Source organism: Cyprinus carpio, chromosome B15 (genome assembly GCF_018340385.1).
Source record: "Cyprinus carpio isolate SPL01 chromosome B15, ASM1834038v1, whole genome shotgun sequence".
Lineage (NCBI taxonomy): Eukaryota > Metazoa > Chordata > Actinopteri > Cypriniformes > Cyprinidae > Cyprinus > Cyprinus carpio.
The window spans coordinates 8,670,350-8,687,996 of NC_056611.1; the positions used below are offsets into that span (position 1 = coordinate 8,670,350).

At 38.2% G+C, this 17,647-nt stretch overlaps 1 protein-coding gene across 1 annotated transcript in view; it reads left to right on the top strand.

Moving 5' to 3' along the window:
- Positions 1-17,647, top strand: part of LOC109051841 (lysosomal Pro-X carboxypeptidase-like) — a 39,740-nt gene that overhangs the window by 8,318 nt on the left and 13,775 nt on the right. The window contains exon 3 of the mRNA XM_042739121.1: positions 17,157-17,324. Coding sequence (XP_042595055.1) covers positions 17,157-17,324 — 168 coding nt within the window. The remainder of the gene's footprint in view (positions 1-17,156; positions 17,325-17,647) is intronic.

The following is a 17,647-nucleotide window of genomic DNA, read 5'->3' on the forward strand; positions in this document are numbered from 1 at the left end:
GCCCGCCATCGCTGCTTGCAGCTATATTTAGGGCCCGAGCCAATGGGCGCAGGGCCCTATTGATTTTCTAAGGATTATTATTATTATTTTTTTTATTTTTCTTTCGACTAAACGGGGGGTTTTTGGGAGCCTTAACATACTCAAAAACTCTTGAAAATTGGCACACACTTTGGAACCTGCGGCCATCAGGACGCCGCAGAGACTGTGACCCGGACGTGGCACAAGGGCTCTACAGCGCCCCCTGGAACACAGTCATATATCTTGAACCATAGCTCACACATACTTGCATGTATTTATATGAAACTCTGTACACTTATAGATCTCATTGAGCCGAACAACTTTCGCGCTCTATCAATAGGCTCCGCCCAACAGGAAGTGAGCTATTCAGGGCTGTTTAAAAAAAGCATGCTCTGGAATTTGATATACTCCTCTGAGGACTTTCAACCGTTTTCCTCGAAACTCAGTGAACATGATCTCAAGACATTGGGGATGAAAAATTGCGAGGGGATTTTTGATATCTCGAACGGTTTGCCCGTGGCGAGGCGTTGAAATTAGGGCAAAAAATGAGAAACAGGAAATGTCTAATAACATCCACATACATTTCCTGATTTTGATCAAACTTCATCGGATTGTTCGATGTATGATGCAGATCGCATAGATGTGACTATTAGGAGTGAAAGTTATAGCGCCACCAACTGGCAGCAGGAAGTGTGTCATTTTCAAAATTCTTTGTATTCAGCATCTTATTTTTACTCAATTTGCTTCAAACTTCATCAGAATAATGACAAAACACGGCCGATGTAAATCTGTTGTGGGGATATTGATATCTAATATAGTGTTGCCATGGCAACGTGTCAAACTTAAATATTCTGTTCTGGTGATTTTGAGGCAGATAACATGCTTAGAATTACATAAAACTCAAAACACATATCAGTATTAATGATAGCTAGACAATGGCAAAAGGTCATAAATGGGCGTGGAGGAGGCACTCTATAGCGCCACCTTTTGTCAAAAGTGGGGGGGTAAGTTTTAGCTACAGACACCAAACTCGGTACATAAATTGTTCTTATCAAGACGGACAACTTTCTAATTTACAGTCATCAGCTACGACCAACAGGAAGTCGGCTATTTTGGTTTAAATGTGGATTTTTGGAAAAATATTGCTGTGAATTAATGCATACTGCTCAGAGCAGAAGTACACTATACACACCAAACTTTTTCTACATGATGCCAAAACATTGAGGAACCTAAATTGCGAATGGATTTTGGATAGCTTGAACGGTTTTGCCGTGGTGATTTTTTGAAATAACAGTAAAAAAGGAAACATTAATTGTCTTATATTTTTAAATTGCAGCTTGCAAACACTTCAAAACCATTTTTCCTACATAGAACATGTCATTCTGAGGAAATATGCATAGTTTCACGATTTTACAACACTGTATGGATAACAGAAAATTAAAAAAACTGTCAGACATCTGATCTCACTCTGAGGCCACTCTCTCTGTGTGAGGGGGGGGGGGGGGGGGGGGCTGGGGGGAGAGGGAGAGAGGGGGAGTTGAGGGCATCTGTTAGTTTTAGGGACAAAAAAAAAAAAACAATTTTACCATTTTACCAATTCCAAATCACATCAATCTCTTAATAAATACTATACATTTTGGTATTTAATCATTTATGAGTGATATATAATTGTCTTTGAAGGCTGGAAGTAAAAAAAAAAAATTATATTCAGGAGTGCAATGAAATCATTATTAGGAATGCATGTTTTCTTGCTATGCATTGGCCATAGAGCTCATTGTAGCGGTGCCTCAGGTGTTGAATAGATTTTTTTTATACATTATACAGGTTCACACGTCCTTGACTCCGTCTGCAGTGCGTATACAGTATGTGTATGCAGTTCAGAAGCAGCAGACGAGAGCGCGTTACTGTAACGCGACACGTACTCCGTCTGCAGTGCGAACATTAAAATAATGCGCGCGAGCGCGAATCTATCCGCTCGCACGCAAATTTCCTTTGCTTTGTCACAAAACCAGACACGCGTGCTCAGATACACGCTGCTCTCGCTCGGAGAGAATGCGCGCACTTAAAACGTTTTTCCTCTGCTCAAACTGTGTCCTGTGCACTCACAACTCTCTCTATGCTCATGCGCTAGATATTAATTCTATTCGCACCTTTTTATTTCTAACATATTCTCTTCACATATTTTGCCATGTGCAGTTTGATCGCTCTGATCCATTAACATGGGCTCGGAAAAAATACGGATTACAGATAGAGCTCGTGAACCAGGCATTACGTAGGCATATGCCCAGTCTGTTCTCGCGCTCCCTTTAGGCGCCCTTCATTCTGACTGGTTCAGATAGCAACACCAAACGTGCAGTGTGTAATACCAATCATGGCCACCACCAGATGGAGCTATATGATTACTTTTAAATAATTATTGCAGAAACGTGTATAGAGCATTTAAATCATTTATAAAAACCCTTTCAAAGAAAAATAATATGCATTTTAAAAAGCTAATGAATTTTACTGATAATATAGTTTTATATAATCATTTCACAAATGTTTATAGATCATTAAAAGGATTTTTAAAAATGGTTATAGATCATGAAAAGTTTTGGCAACAATTTATGATAAGCTCTCTTTTGGTTTACATTATTTAATGCATTAACTAACATGAACTTCCAATGAACAATCTATTTTTTTCAGATCACTTATTAATCTTTTTTCTATGTTAGTTAATCCTATCATTAAAAATATTAATGTTCATGTTATTTCACAGTACATAAACAATCTTAAAATAAAAGTGAAAATAAAAAAATGTATTAGTAAATAATGTATTAAAATATTTTTAACTAAGCTTTAATTAACATTTATTTTATGTTATATATATATATATATATATATATTAAATATATATATATATCTATAATATATATATATAATTTTATGTAAATAATATAGTTAAATAATATAATATTTAACATTAGTACAAGCTAAGTATGAACAACATATTTTTTTACTGCATTTGTGTTAGTAAAAAAAACTAATATGTTAATTCATGGTACAGTAACTGATGTACATTAACTATAAATTTTAATTAATAATGTAGTAATCCATTTTGAACATAATATTAACTAAGATTCATAAATGCTATATAAATGATGTACATGTTAACTTATATAATGTTAAAAACTAAATCCTTATTGAAAAGTGTTAGAATAATTTTAGAATAATATATATATATATATATTGTTCTTTGTGTGTGTGCGTGTGTGTGTGTGTGTGTGTGTGTGTGTGAGAAAGACAGATAGAGAGAGACTCACATTAATAAATGCCATACAATTGTTGTTAATGTAATTTAATATAATTAATGTTAATAACTTAAACCTTATTGAAAGTGTTACTCAAGTTTTATATATCGGTTTGTGTGTGTCTCTTGATGGTTCGGATTAACCCTTTCATTGCTGTATCCCTTAATTCTAAACTGCTAAATCAGGTGTGTCCAATCCTGTTCCTGGTGATCGACTCTCCTGCAAAGTTCAGCTCCAACTCTAATCAGTCACACCTACCTTTAATTTTCACGCAATCCTGAAGACCTTAATTAGTTAGTTGGTTCAGGTGTGTTTGATTAGGGTTGGAGCTAAACTTTGCAGGACAGTCGATCGCCATTAACAGGGTTGGACACCCCTGTGCTAGAGGGTTACTGTGTATGTGCCCGCTGGGCACACTTTGACTGATGGCACCGGGGTGGCGTTTGCGCTGACGGCTCGGGCCCGCCATCGCTGCTTGCAGCTATATTTAGGGCCCGAGCACCGATGGTGTGAGGACCCTCTTGTATCTGCTTTGTTTATTATTATTAGGGCCCGAGCACCGATGGTGTGAGGACCCTCTTGTATCTGCTTTGTTTATTATTATTATTATTATTCTTCTTCTTATTCTTCTTCTTCTTCTTCTTCTCCAAAATGAATCACATTTTTGAGGGCCTAAACATGCTCGAAAAGTCCTGAAACTTTGCACACGCGTCAGACCTGGTGGTGAAAATTACGTCTGTTATAGGTTTCAGAAGAGGGTGTGGCAAAATGGCTCGACAGCGCCACCTATCGTTAAAAAAATCAACAGCCCTCGAGCTGTGTTTCACGTACATGCACGAAAATTGACACACATATGTAAAGCATCAGTACCTACAAAAAAGACTCTTGGAGCAATATCCGAAACCCAACAGGAAGTCGGTTATTTTTAATTTTATGAGCAAATTTTGCATCATTTTTGTCATTTGCATGCCTTGTATTTTAACGAACTCCTCCTAGAGATTTATTCAGATCAACACCAAATTTGGTATGCCTAATCTAAAGGCCTTTGCAATGTTAAATTGCGAAGATCTTGAGTTTTCGTTGAAGGGCGTGTCTGTGGCGCCCTGACGAATTTCGATGATTCGCCATGAAAAATTAAGTTGCTATAACTCAGACATACAAGGTCCAATCTGCCACAAACTTCACATGTTTGATAAGACTCCTGACCTGAACAGATTGATATGCCCATATTCAGTTATAGTCATAGCGCCACCTACTGGCAACAGGAAGTGACATATTTTACACTGTAACAAACTACCCCGAGAAATTTTATGACATAAATTTTTTTTTTTCAGTCACTCTATTCTAAAGGCCTGTGCGATGTTAAATTGTGAAGATCTTGAGTTTTCGTTAAAGGGGCGTGTCCATGGCGCCGTCACAAAGTTCGATGTCTCGCCATGGGAATAAAAGTTATTGTAACTCAGGCATAAAAATGTCCGATCTTGCCCAAACTTCACATGTTTGATAAGAGTCCTGGCCTGAAAACATCTGAAGGACAATATTCAATTGGGTGTGGCAAAATGCCTCGATAGCGCCACCTATACATTTTCAACGGAGTGCGCCTCGAGCTACGTTTCACGTACATGTACAAAAATAGGTACACACATGTAACACACCAATACCTACAAAAAAGTCTCTTGGTACGAAATTCGAATCCCAACAGGAAGTCAGTTATTTTGAATTTTCTCTGCAAAATTTGTGTCGTTTTTGCCATTTTCAGGGGTTGTACTTTAACGAACTCCTCCTAGAGATTTATTCAGATCAACACCAAACTTTGTCAGTGTAATCTAAAGGCCTATGCGATGTTAAATTGCGAAGATCTTGAGGTTTCGTTTAAGGGCGTGTCAGTGGCGGCCTTACAAATTTCGATGTTTCGCCATGAGAAAGGAAGTTGCTATAACTCAGACATACAATGTCCAATCTGCCCCAAACTTCACATGTTTGAGAAGACTCCTGACCTGAATATATCTACATGCCAATATTCAGATATCGCTATAGCGCCACCTGCTGGCAACAGGAAGTGACATGTTTTACGCCGTAACAAACTACTCCTAGAAATTTTATGACATTTTATATTTTTTTTGGTCAGTCTAATCTAAAGGCCTTTGCGATGTTAAATTGTGAACATCTTGAGGTTTCATTAAAGGGTGTGGCCATGGCGCCGTGACAAAGTTCGATGTCTCGCCATGGGAATAGAAGTTGTTGTAACTCAGGCATAAGATGTCCGATCTTCCCCAAACTTCACATGTTCGAAAAGAGTCTTGGCCTGAACACATCTGAAGGTCATTATTCCACTATAATCATAGCGCCACCTTCTGACAACAGAAAATGGCTTGTTTTACACTAACTTAAACATGCAATGTCCAATCTGCACCAAACTTCAAATATTTGATAAGAGTCATGGCCTGAAGATATCTAAAGGCCAATGTTCAGTTATAATCACAGCGCCACCTGTTGGCAATAGGACACAACATGCTTTATACTAACTCAAACATTCCATGTTCAATCTGCACTAAATTTCATATGCTTGATAAAAGTACTGGACTGAAGAAATCTACATGACAAAATCCAGTTATAGTCATAGCGCCACCAGCTGGCAGCAGGAAGATTGGCACATATAAATGACTTTGACATATTCCTCTTATATTTACCACATTAAACGCATATTTCTCGCCTTTCGCTGTTTTACAAAAGCCACCCGGTGGTGGTGAGCCCGGGTGCGAGGGCCCGATCATCGCTGCTTGCAGCTTTAATTATTATTATTATTCTTCTTCTTCTTCTTCTTCTTCTTCTTCTTCTTCTTCTTCTCCAAAATGAATCGCATTTTTGAGGGCCTAAACATGCTCGAAAAGTCCTGAAACTTTGCACACGCGTCAGACCTGGTGAAAATTAACGTCTGATATAGGTTTCAGAAGAGGGTGTGGCAAAATGGCTCGACAGCGCCACCTATCGTAAAAAAATCAACAGCCCTCGAGCTGTGTTTCACGTACATGCACGAAAATTGGCACACATATGTAAAGCATCAGTACCTACAAAAAAGACTCTTGGAGCAATATCCGAAACCCAACAGGAAGTCGGTTATTTTTAATTTTATGAGCAAATTTTGCATCATTTTTGTCATTTGCATGCCTTGTATTTTAACGAACTCCTCCTAGAGATTTATTCAGATCAACACCAAATTTGGTATGCCTAATCTAAAGGCCTTTGCGATGTTAAATTGCGAAGATCTTGAGTTTTCGTTGAAGGGCGTGTCCGTGGCGGCCTGACGAATTTCGATGATTCGCCATGAAAAATGAAGTTGCTATAACTCAGACATACAATGTCCAATCTGCCACAAACTTCACATGTTTGATAAGACTCCTGACCTGAACAGATTGATATGCCCATATTCAGTTATAGTCATAGCGCCACCTACTGGCAACAGGAAGTGACATATTTTACGCTGTAACAAACTACCCCGAGAAATTTTATGACATAAATTTTTTTTTTCAGTCACTCCATTCTAAAGGCCTGTGCGATGTTAAATTGTGAAGATCTTGAGTTTTCGTTAAAGGGCGTGTCCATGGCGCCGTCACAAAGTTCGATGTCTCGCCATGGGAATAAAAGTTATTGTAACTCAGGCATAAAATGTCCGATCTTGCCCAAACTTCACATGTTTGATAAGAGTCCTGGCCTGAACACATCTGAAGGCCAATATTCCATTGGGTGTGGCAAAATGCCTCGATAGCGCCACCTATACATTTTCAACGGAGTGCGCCTCGAGCTACGTTTCACGTACATGTACAAAAAATCGGTACACACATGTAACACACCAATACCTACAAAAAAATCTCTTGGTACGAAATTCGAATCCCAACAGGAAGTCAGTTATTTTGAATTTTCTCTGCAAAATTTGTGTCGTTTTTGCCATTTTCAGGGGTTGTACTTTAACGAACTCCTCCTAGAGATTTATTCAGATCAACACCAAACTTTGTCAGTGTAATCTAAAGGCCTTTGCGATGTTAAATTGCGAAGATCTTGAGGTTTCGTTTAAGGGCGTGTCTGTGGCGGCCTTACAAATTTCGATGTTTCGCCATGAGAAAGGAAGTTGCTATAACTCAGACATACAATGTCCAATCTGCCCCAAACTTCACATGTTTGAGAAGACTCCTGACCTGAATATATCTACATGCCAATATTCAGATATCGCTATAGCGCCACCTGCTGGCAACAGGAAGTGACATGTTTCACGCCGTAACAAACTACTCCTAGATATTTTATGACATTTTATAATTTTTTTTTGGTCAGTCTAATCTAAAGGCCTTTGCGATGTTAAATTGTGAACATCTTGAGGTTTCATTAAAGGGTGTGGCCATGGCGCCGTGACAAAGTTCGATGTCTCGCCATGGGAATAGAAGTTGTTGTAACTCAGGCATAAGATGTCCGATCTTCCCCAAACTTCACATGTCCGAAAAGAGTCTTGGCCTGAACACATCTGAAGGTCATTATTCCACTATAATCATAGCGCCACCTGCTGACAACAGAAAATGGCTTATTTTACACTAACTTAAACATGCAATGTCCAATCTGCACCAAACTTCAAATATTTGATAAGAGTCATGGCCTGAAGATATCTAAAGGCCAATGTTCAGTTATAATCATAGCGCCACCTGTTGGCAATAGGACACAACATGCTTTATACTAACTCAAACATTCCATGTTCAATCTGCACTAAATTTCATATGCTTGATAAAAGTGCTGGACTGAAGAAATCTACATGACAAAATCCAGTTATAGTCATAGCGCCACCAGCTGGCAGCAGGAAGATTGGCACATATAAATGACTTTGACATATTCCTTTTATATTTACCACATTAAACGCATATTTCTCGCCGTTCGCAGTTTTACAAAAACCACCCCGAGGTGGTGAGCCCGGGTGCGAGGGCCCGTTCATCGCTGCTTGCAGCTTTAATTAGGGCCCGAGCACCGATGGTGTGAGGACCCTATTGTATCTGCTTTGTTTATTATTATTATTATTATTCTTCTTCTTCTTCTTCTTCTTCTTCACCAAAATGAATCGCATTTTTGAGGGCCTAAACATGATCGAAAAGTCCTGAAACTTTGCACACGAGTCAGACCTGGTGAAAATTTACGTCTGATATAGGTTTCAGAAGAGGGTGTGGCAAAATGGCTCGACAGCGCCACCTATCGTAAAAAAATCAACAGCCCTCGAGCTGTGTTTCACGTACATGCACGAAAATTGGCACACATATGTAAAGCATCAGTACCTACAAAAAAGACTCTTGGAGCAATATCCGAAACCCAACAGGAAGTCGGTTATTTATAATTTTATGAGCAAATTTTGCATCATTTTTGTCATTTGCATGCCTTGTATTTTAACGAACTCCTCCTAGAGATTTATTCAGATCAACACCAAATTTGGTATGCCTAATCTAAAGGCATTTGCGATGTTAAATTGCGAAGATCTTGAGTTTTCGTTGAAGGTCGTGTCCGTGGCGGCCTGACGAATTTCGATGATTCGCCATGAAAAATGAAGCTGCTATAACTCAGACATACAATGTCCAATCTGCCACAAACTTCACATGTTTGATAAGACTCCTGACCTGAACAGATTGATATGCCCATATTCAGTTATAGTCATAGCGCCACCTACTGGCAACAGGAAGTGACATATTTTACGCTGTAACAAACTACCCCGAGAAATTTTCTGCCATAAGTTTTTTTTTTCAGTCACTCTATTCTAAAGGCCTGTGCGATGTTAAATTGTGAAGATCTTGAGTTTTCGTTAAAGGGCGTGTCCATGGCGCCGTCACAAAGTTCGATGTCTCGCCATGGGAATAAAAGTTATTGTAACTCAGGCATAAAATGTCCGATCTTGCCCAAACTTCACATGTCCGATAAGAGTCCTGGCCTGAACACATCTGAAGGCCAATATTCCATTGGGTGTGGCAAAATGCCTCGATAGCGCCACCTATACATTTTCAACGGAGTGCGCCTCGAGCTACGTTTCACGTACATGTACAAAAATCGGTACACACATGTAACACACCAATACCTACAAAAAAGTCTCTTGGTACGAAATTCGAATCCCAACAGGAAGTCAGTTATTTTGAATTTTCTCTGCAAAATTTGTGTCGTTTTTGCCATTTTCAGGGGTTGTACTTTAACGAACTCCTCCTAGAGATTTATTCAGATCAACACCAAACTTTGTCAGTGTAATCTAAAGGCCTTTGCGATGTTAAATTGCGAAGATCTTGAGGTTTCGTTTAAGGGCGTGTCTGTGGCGGCCTTACAAATTTCGATGTTTCGCCATGAGAAAGGAAGTTGCTATAACTCAGACATACAATGTCCAATCTGCACCAAACTTCACATGTTTGAGAAGACTCCTGACCTGAATATATCTACATGCCAATATTCAGATATCGCTATAGCGCCACCTGCTGGCAATAGGAACTGACATGTTTTACGCCGTAACAAACTACTCCTAGAAATTTTATGACATTTTATAATTTTTTTTTGGTCAGTCTAATCTAAAGGCCTTTGCGATGTTAAATTGTGAACATCTTGAGGTTTCATTAAAGGGTGTGGCCATGGCGCCGTGACAAAGTTCGATGTCTCGCCATGGGAATAGAAGTTGTTGTAACTCAGGCATAAGATGTCCGATCTTCCCCAAACTTCACATGTTCGAAAAGAGTCTTGGCCTGAACACATCTGAAGGTCATTATTCCACTATAATCATAGCGCCACCTGCTGACAACAGAAAATGGCTCGTTTTACACTAACTTAAACATGCAATGTCCAATCTTCACCAAACTTCAAATGTTCGATAAGAGTCCTGGCCTGAACAAATCTGAAGGCCAATGTTCAGTTATAATCATAGCGCCACCTGTTGGCAATAGGACACAACATGCTTTATACTAACTCAAACATTCCATGTTCAATCTGCACTAAATTTCATATGCTTGATAAAAGTGCTGGACTGAAGAAATATACATGCCGAAATCCAGTTATAGTCATAGCGCCACCAGCTGGCAGCTGGAAGATTGGCACATATAAATGACTTTGACATATTCCTCTTATATTTACCACATTAAACGCATATTTCTTGCCGTTCGCTGTTTTACAAAAGCCACCCGGTGGTGGTGAGCCCGGGTACGAGGGCCCGTTCATCGCTGCTTGCAGCTTTAATTATTATTATTCTTTCTTCTTCTTTTCTTCTTCTTCTCCAAAATGAATCGCATTTTTGAGGGCCTAAACATGCTCGAAAAGTCCTGAAACTTTGCACACGCGTCAGACCTGGTGAAAATTTACGTCTGATATAGGTTTCAGAAGAGGGTGTGGCAAAATGGCTCGACAGCGCCACCTATCGTAAAAAAATCAACAGCCCTCGAGCTGTGTTTCACGTACATGCACGAAAATTGGCACACATATGTAAAGCATCAGTACCTACAAAAAAGACTCTTGGAGCAATATCCGAAACCCAACAGGAAGTCGGTTATTTTTAATTTTATGAGCAAATTTTGCATCATTTTTGTCATTTGCATGCCTTGTATTTTAACGAACTCCTCCTAGAGATTTATTCAGATCAACACCCAAATTTGGTATGCCTAATCTAAAGGCCTTTGCGATGTTAAATTGCGAAGATCTTGAGTTTTCGTTGAAGGGCGTGTCCGTGGCGGCCTGACGAATTTCGATGATTCGCCATGAAAAATGAAGTTGCTATAACTCAGACATACAATGTCCAATCTGCCCAAAACTTCACATGTTTGATAAGACTCCTGACCTGAACAGATTGATATGCCCATATTCAGTTATAGTCATAGCGCCACCTACTGGCAACAGGAAGTGACATATTTTACGCTGTAACAAACTACCCCCGAGAAATTTTATGACATAAGTTTTTTTTTTTCAGTCACTCTATTCTAAAGGCCTGTGGGATGTTAAATTGTGAAGATCTTGAGTTTTCGTTAAAGGGCCTGTCCATGGCGCGGTCACAAAATTTGATGTCTCGCCATGGGAATAAAAGTTATTGTAACTCAGGCATAAAATGTCCGATCTTGCCCAAACTTCACATGTTTGATAAGAGTCCTGGCCTGAACACATCTGAAGGCCAATATTCCATTGGTTGTGGCAAAATGCCTCGATAGCGCCACCTATACATTTTCAACGGAGTGCGCCTCGAGCTACGTTTCACGTACATGTACAAAAATCGGTACACACATGTAACACACCAATACCTACAAAAAAGTCTCTTGGTACGAAATTCGAATCCCAACAGGAAGTCAGTTATTTTGAATTTTCTCTGCAAAATTTGTGTCGTTTTTGCCATTTTCAGGGGTTGTACTTTAACGAACTCCTCCTAGAGATTAATTCAGATCAACACCAAACTTTGTCAGTGTAATCTAAAGGCCTTTGCGATGTTAAATTGCGAAGATCTTGAGGTTTCGTTTAAGGGCGTGTCTGTGGCGGCCTTACAAATTTCGATGTTTCGCCATGAGAAAGGAAGTTGCTATAACTCAGACATACAATGTCCAATCTGCCCCAAACTTCACATGTTTGAGAAGACTCCTGACCTGAATATATCTACATGCCAATATTCAGATATCGCTATAGCGCCACCTGCTGGCAACAGGAAGTGACATGTTTTACGCCTTAACAAACTACTCCTAGAAATTTTATGACATTTTATAATTTTTTTTGGTCAGTCTAATCTAAAGGCCTTTGCGATATTAAATTGTGAACATCTTGAGGTTTCATTAAAGGGTGTGGCCATGGCGCCGTGACAAAGTTCGATGTCTCGCCATGGGAATAGAAGTTGTTGTAACTCAGGCATAAGATGTCCGATCTTCCCCAAACTTCACATGTTCGAAAAGAGTCTTGGCCTGAACACATCTGAAGGTCATTATTCCACTATAATCATAGCGCCACCTGCTGACAACAGAAAATGGCTTGTTTTACACTAACTTAAACATGCAATGTCCAATCTGCACCAAACTTCAAATATTTGATAAGAGTCATGGCCTGAAGATATCTAAAGGCCAATGTTCAGTTATAATCATAGCGCCACCTGTTGGCAATAGGACACAACATGCTTTATACTAACTCAAACATTCCATGTTCAATCTGCACTAAATTTCATATGCTTGATAAAAGTGCTGGACTGAAGAAATCTACATGACAAAATCCAGTTATAGTCATAGCGCCACCAGCTGGCAGCAGGAAGATTGGCACATATAAATGACTTTGACATATTCCTCTAATATTTACCACATTAAACGCATATTTCTCGCCGTTCACTGCTTTACAAAAGCCACCCGGTGGTGGTGAGCCCGGGTGCGAGGGCCCGTTCATCGCTGCTTGCAGCTTTAATTATTATTATTTTTATTTTTCTTATTCTTCTTCTTCTTCTTTCTTCTTCTTTCTCCTCCAAAATGAATCGCATTTTTGAGGGCCTAAACATGCTCGAAAAGTCCTGAAACTTTGCACACGCGTCAGACCTGGTGAAAATTTACGTCTGATATAGGTTTCAGAAGAGGGTGTGGCAAAATGGCTCGACAGCGCCACCTATCGTAAAAAAATCAACAGCCCTCGAGCTGTGTTTCACGTACATGCAGGAAAATTGGCACACATATGTAAAGCATCAGTACCTACAAAAAAGACTCTTGGAGCAATATCCGAAACCCAACAGGAAGTCGGTTATTTTTAATTTTATGAGCAAATTTTGCATCATTTTTGACATTTGCATGCCTTGTATTTTAACGAACTCCTCCTAGAGATTTTTACAGATCAACACCAAATTTGGTATGCCTAATCTAAAGGCCTTTGCGATGTTAAATTGCGAAGATCTTGAGTTTTCGTTGAAGGGCGTGTCCGTGGCGGCCTGACGAATTTCGATGATTCGCCATGAAAAATGAAGTTGCTATAACTCAGACATACAATGTCCAATCTGCCACAAACTTCACATATTTGATAAGACTCCTGACCTGAACAGATTGATATGCCCATATTCAGTTATAGTCATAGCGCCACCTACTGGCAACAGGAAGTGACATATTTTACACTGTAACAAACTACCCCAAGAAATTTTATGACATAAATTTTTTTTTTTCAGTCACTCTATTCTAAAGGCCTGTGCGATGTTAAATTGTGAAGATCTTGAGTTTTCGTTAAAGGGCGTGTCCATGGCGCCGTCACAAAGTTCGATGTCTCGCCATGGGAATAAAAGTTATTGTAATTCAGGCATAAAATGTCCGATCTTGCCCAAACTTCACATGTTCGATAAGAGTCCTGGCCTGAACAAATCTTAAGGCCAATATTCCATTGGGTGTGGCAAAATGCCTCGATAGCGCCACCTATACATTTTCAACAGAGTGCGCCTCGAGCTACGTTTCACATACATGTACAAAAATCGGTACACACATGTAACACACCAATACCTACAAAAAAGTCTCTTGGTACGAAATTCGAATCCCAACAGGAAGTCAGTTATTTTGAATTTTCTCTGCAAAATTTGTGTCGTTTTTGCCATTTTCAGGGGTTGTACTTTAACGAACTCCTCCTAGAGATTTATTCAGATCAACACCAAACTTTGTCTGTGTAATCTAAAGGCCTTTGCGATGTTAAATTGCGAAGGACTTGAGGTTTAGTTTAAGGGCGTGTCTGTGGCGGCCTTACAAATTTCGATGTTTCGCCATGAGAAAGGAAGTTGCTATAACTCAGACATACAATCCTCCAATCTGCCCCAAACTTCACATGTTTGAGAAGACTCCTGACCTGAATATATCTACATGCCAAAATTCAGATATCGCTATAGCGCCACCTGCTGGCAACAGGAAGTGACATGTTTCACGCCGTAACAAACTACTCCTAGATATTTTATGACATTTTATAATTTTTTTTGGTCAGTCTAATCTAAAGGCCTTTGCGATGTTAAATTGTGAACATCTTGAGGTTTCATTAAAGGGTGTGGCCATGGCGCCGTGACAAAGTTTGATTTAACGCCATGGGAATAGAAGTTGTTGTAACTCAGGCATAAGATGTCCGATCTTCCCCAAACTTCACATGTTCGAAAAGAGTCTTGGCCTGAACACATCTGAAGGTCATTATTCCACTATAATCATAGCGCCACCTGCTGGCAACAGGAAATGGCTTGTTTTGCACTAACTTAAACATGCAATGTCCAATCTGCACCAAACTTCAAATATTTGGAAAGAGTCATGGCCTGAAGATATCTAAAGGCCAATATTCAGTTATAATCATAGCGCCACCTGTTGTCAATAGGACACCTCATGCCTTATACTAACCTCAAACATTCCATGTTCAATCTGCACTAAATTTCATATGCTTGATAAAAGTGCTGGACTGAAGAAATGTACATGCCGAAATCCAGTTATAGTCATAGCTCCACCAGCTGGCAGCTGGAAGATTGGCACATATAAATGACTTTGACATCTTTCTCTTATATTTACCACATAAAAAATTAAATATCATTCCAAAATCAATTTTACAAAAGCCACCCGCTGGCGGTGAGCCCGGGTGCGAACCAAAATTAAACAAAAATTGCATATATTTATAATTTTTTTACCTTAATATTCCAAAAATAAAATACATGTACATTTATTGTAAACCATGTTTTAAAAAATATGAATCATTTGTTTTATTTAATTAATAATAGTATTATCTATATATGTACTTTTATGATTAAAATATTGTAAATATGTTTTTTTTTTTTTAAGTGGAAATGAATAGGCTTATAAATTATGTAAAAATGCCATTTTCTAGCGCTTGAGGCTTGAGATGTAACAGCTTACACAGAAAATAACTCACCAAAGCATGTGAATATAGCTGACACTCATTTGACCTGCAGCCAGGCTCTGACTGCTGTTGAATGAATGTAACTGTGAGCGTTCTGTGTGAGTCCTTTTGCTGTCACTGGCTCATAAAATTTCTGCCTCTTTTGTTGCCAACGGGAGGAGAAAGAGGGTATTTACAAAAAAACAAAACACTAGAGAGAACATTCTTTATTAAGTGTTGGGTGGGATTCAGAAGAGTGAGAACTGTTAAGAACTGCAGCGTTGCAGCTCTGGGAACAAATTTTAACATTCTTTTTACTTCTTCCCTCAAACTTGGAGAATTTATGGAAATGTAGAAGACAGTGAACAGCCCCTGGATTTGGTGAATGGATATTACAATTCTGTTCAAACCGGAACTAATGTGGCATCCCTGACGCTGGCACTATATTTTAATACAAATTGAGGCTAATTATCCCTCCATCCTGCTCCGAGGTTTTACGCTCAACAATACGAGATGGCTGAAGGCCAGAAGATTGAGGAGAACACCCAGAAATGAAGACAGTCTAGTGTCGTTACTGTACTTTGTGTAGACCGGGATGTATCAACATTGTGACTGTTTATGGTTAAAACATCAGCAGAACAACGTTAAGGAAGGAATAGTTCTCCCAAAAACTAAACATATAATAACTTATATGTGACCCCAGACCACAAAACCAGTCTTAAGTCACTGGGGTATATTTGTAGCAATAGCTAAAAAAACAATGTATGGGTCAAAATTATAGATTTTTCTTCTGTGCCAAAAATCATTAAGATATTGAGTAAAGATCATGTTCCATAAAGATATTTTGTAAATTTCCTACCGTAACTATATCAAAAGGTAATTTTTTATTAGTAATATGCATTGCTAAGAACTTCATTTGGACAATTTTAAAGGCGATTTTCTCAATATTTTGATTTTTTTTGCACCCTCAGATTCCAGATATTCAAATAGTTGTATCTTGGCCTTATTCAGCTTTTGGATGATGTATAAATCTCAATTTCGAAAAATTGACACTTAAGATTGGTTTTGTGGTCCGGGGTCACATATCTCGTCTTTGAAAATGAAAATCGCCTTTAAAGATGTTTAAATGAAGTTCTTAGCAATGCATATTACTAATTCAAAATTTAGTTTTAATATAGTTACCGTATGAAATATACAAAATATCTTTATGGAACATGATCTTTACTTAATATCCTAATGATTTTTGGCATAAAAGAAAAATCAATAATTTTGACCCATACAATGTATTTTTGGCTATTGCTACAAATATACCCCAGTGACTTAAGACTGGTTTTGTGGTCCAGGGTCACATGTATATGAGTTTGTTTCTTCATCGGAACAGATTAAGTCACTTGCACACATCCTCTGCAGTGAATGGGTGCCATCAGAACGAGAGTCCATTCTCATTCTGATAAAAACATCACAATGAAAGTAATCCAGTCCATCAATTAATGTCTTGTGAAATGAAAATCTGTGTGTTTATGATAAACAAATCCAGTTGCTTCTGGCTAAAATATGAGTCCCCTATCCATATCTCCAGTGAAAGTCATCTTGTCTAAATCAGGGGAGAAATATGCACAGATCAAACTTACAAGTTTACAAGTGAAAACAATCCAAATAAATTCTAAACAAATGTGTTGGTGGATTTTGATGTGAGAGGACCACAGGAGATGGACTTTTTCACTGGAGGATGCATTGTAATGGATTATAAACACACTTTTTTTTTTCCTAGGAGCAAAGGTTTAAAGTTAAAATGTCTTGATGGATTTGAACTCTTATTCGAACACCCATTAAATAGATTTATTAGGGAGGAAGTGCACTGTATGCAATGCAAAAATTTATCCAAATGACACTATGCCATTTAATTAAATTCATTTTAATGAAAAATAAAAAAATACCAGTGACACTTACTGAAATGTATGTGTGATTAGAAGTATTTCATTTGTGTACTTTCTTTCTTTCTTTCTTTTATAACAGATTGACCATTTTGGCTTTTTGGAGAATGGGACATTCAAACAGAGGTATCTTCTTAATAACCAGCATTGGCACAGGGAAGGAGGCCCAATCCTGTTTTACACGGGCAATGAAGGAGACATCACATGGTTCTGTAACAACACTGTAAATATGCATTTTTTTTTTTTTTATATATATCTTTGATTGGAAGAAATTGCATTAAAAACTTCTATAGAGGTATAGATATTTTGGAACTGACAAAACTACACATTTTATTTTCTCCACAGGGTAATTTTATTATTATTATTATTATTATTATTATTATTATTATTATTATTATTTTTTATTTTTTTTTTATTTTATTTTTTTTTTTCCCAATGATCTATAAACCTTTAAATACAGACCTACTGTGAGTTTCAAAGTTGTTAATTGATATTATATATACTTTTTTTTTTAAAGCCATCAGCCCACATTTCAACTTATTTTTTAAATAATCACCTTCAACAGTGGATTTC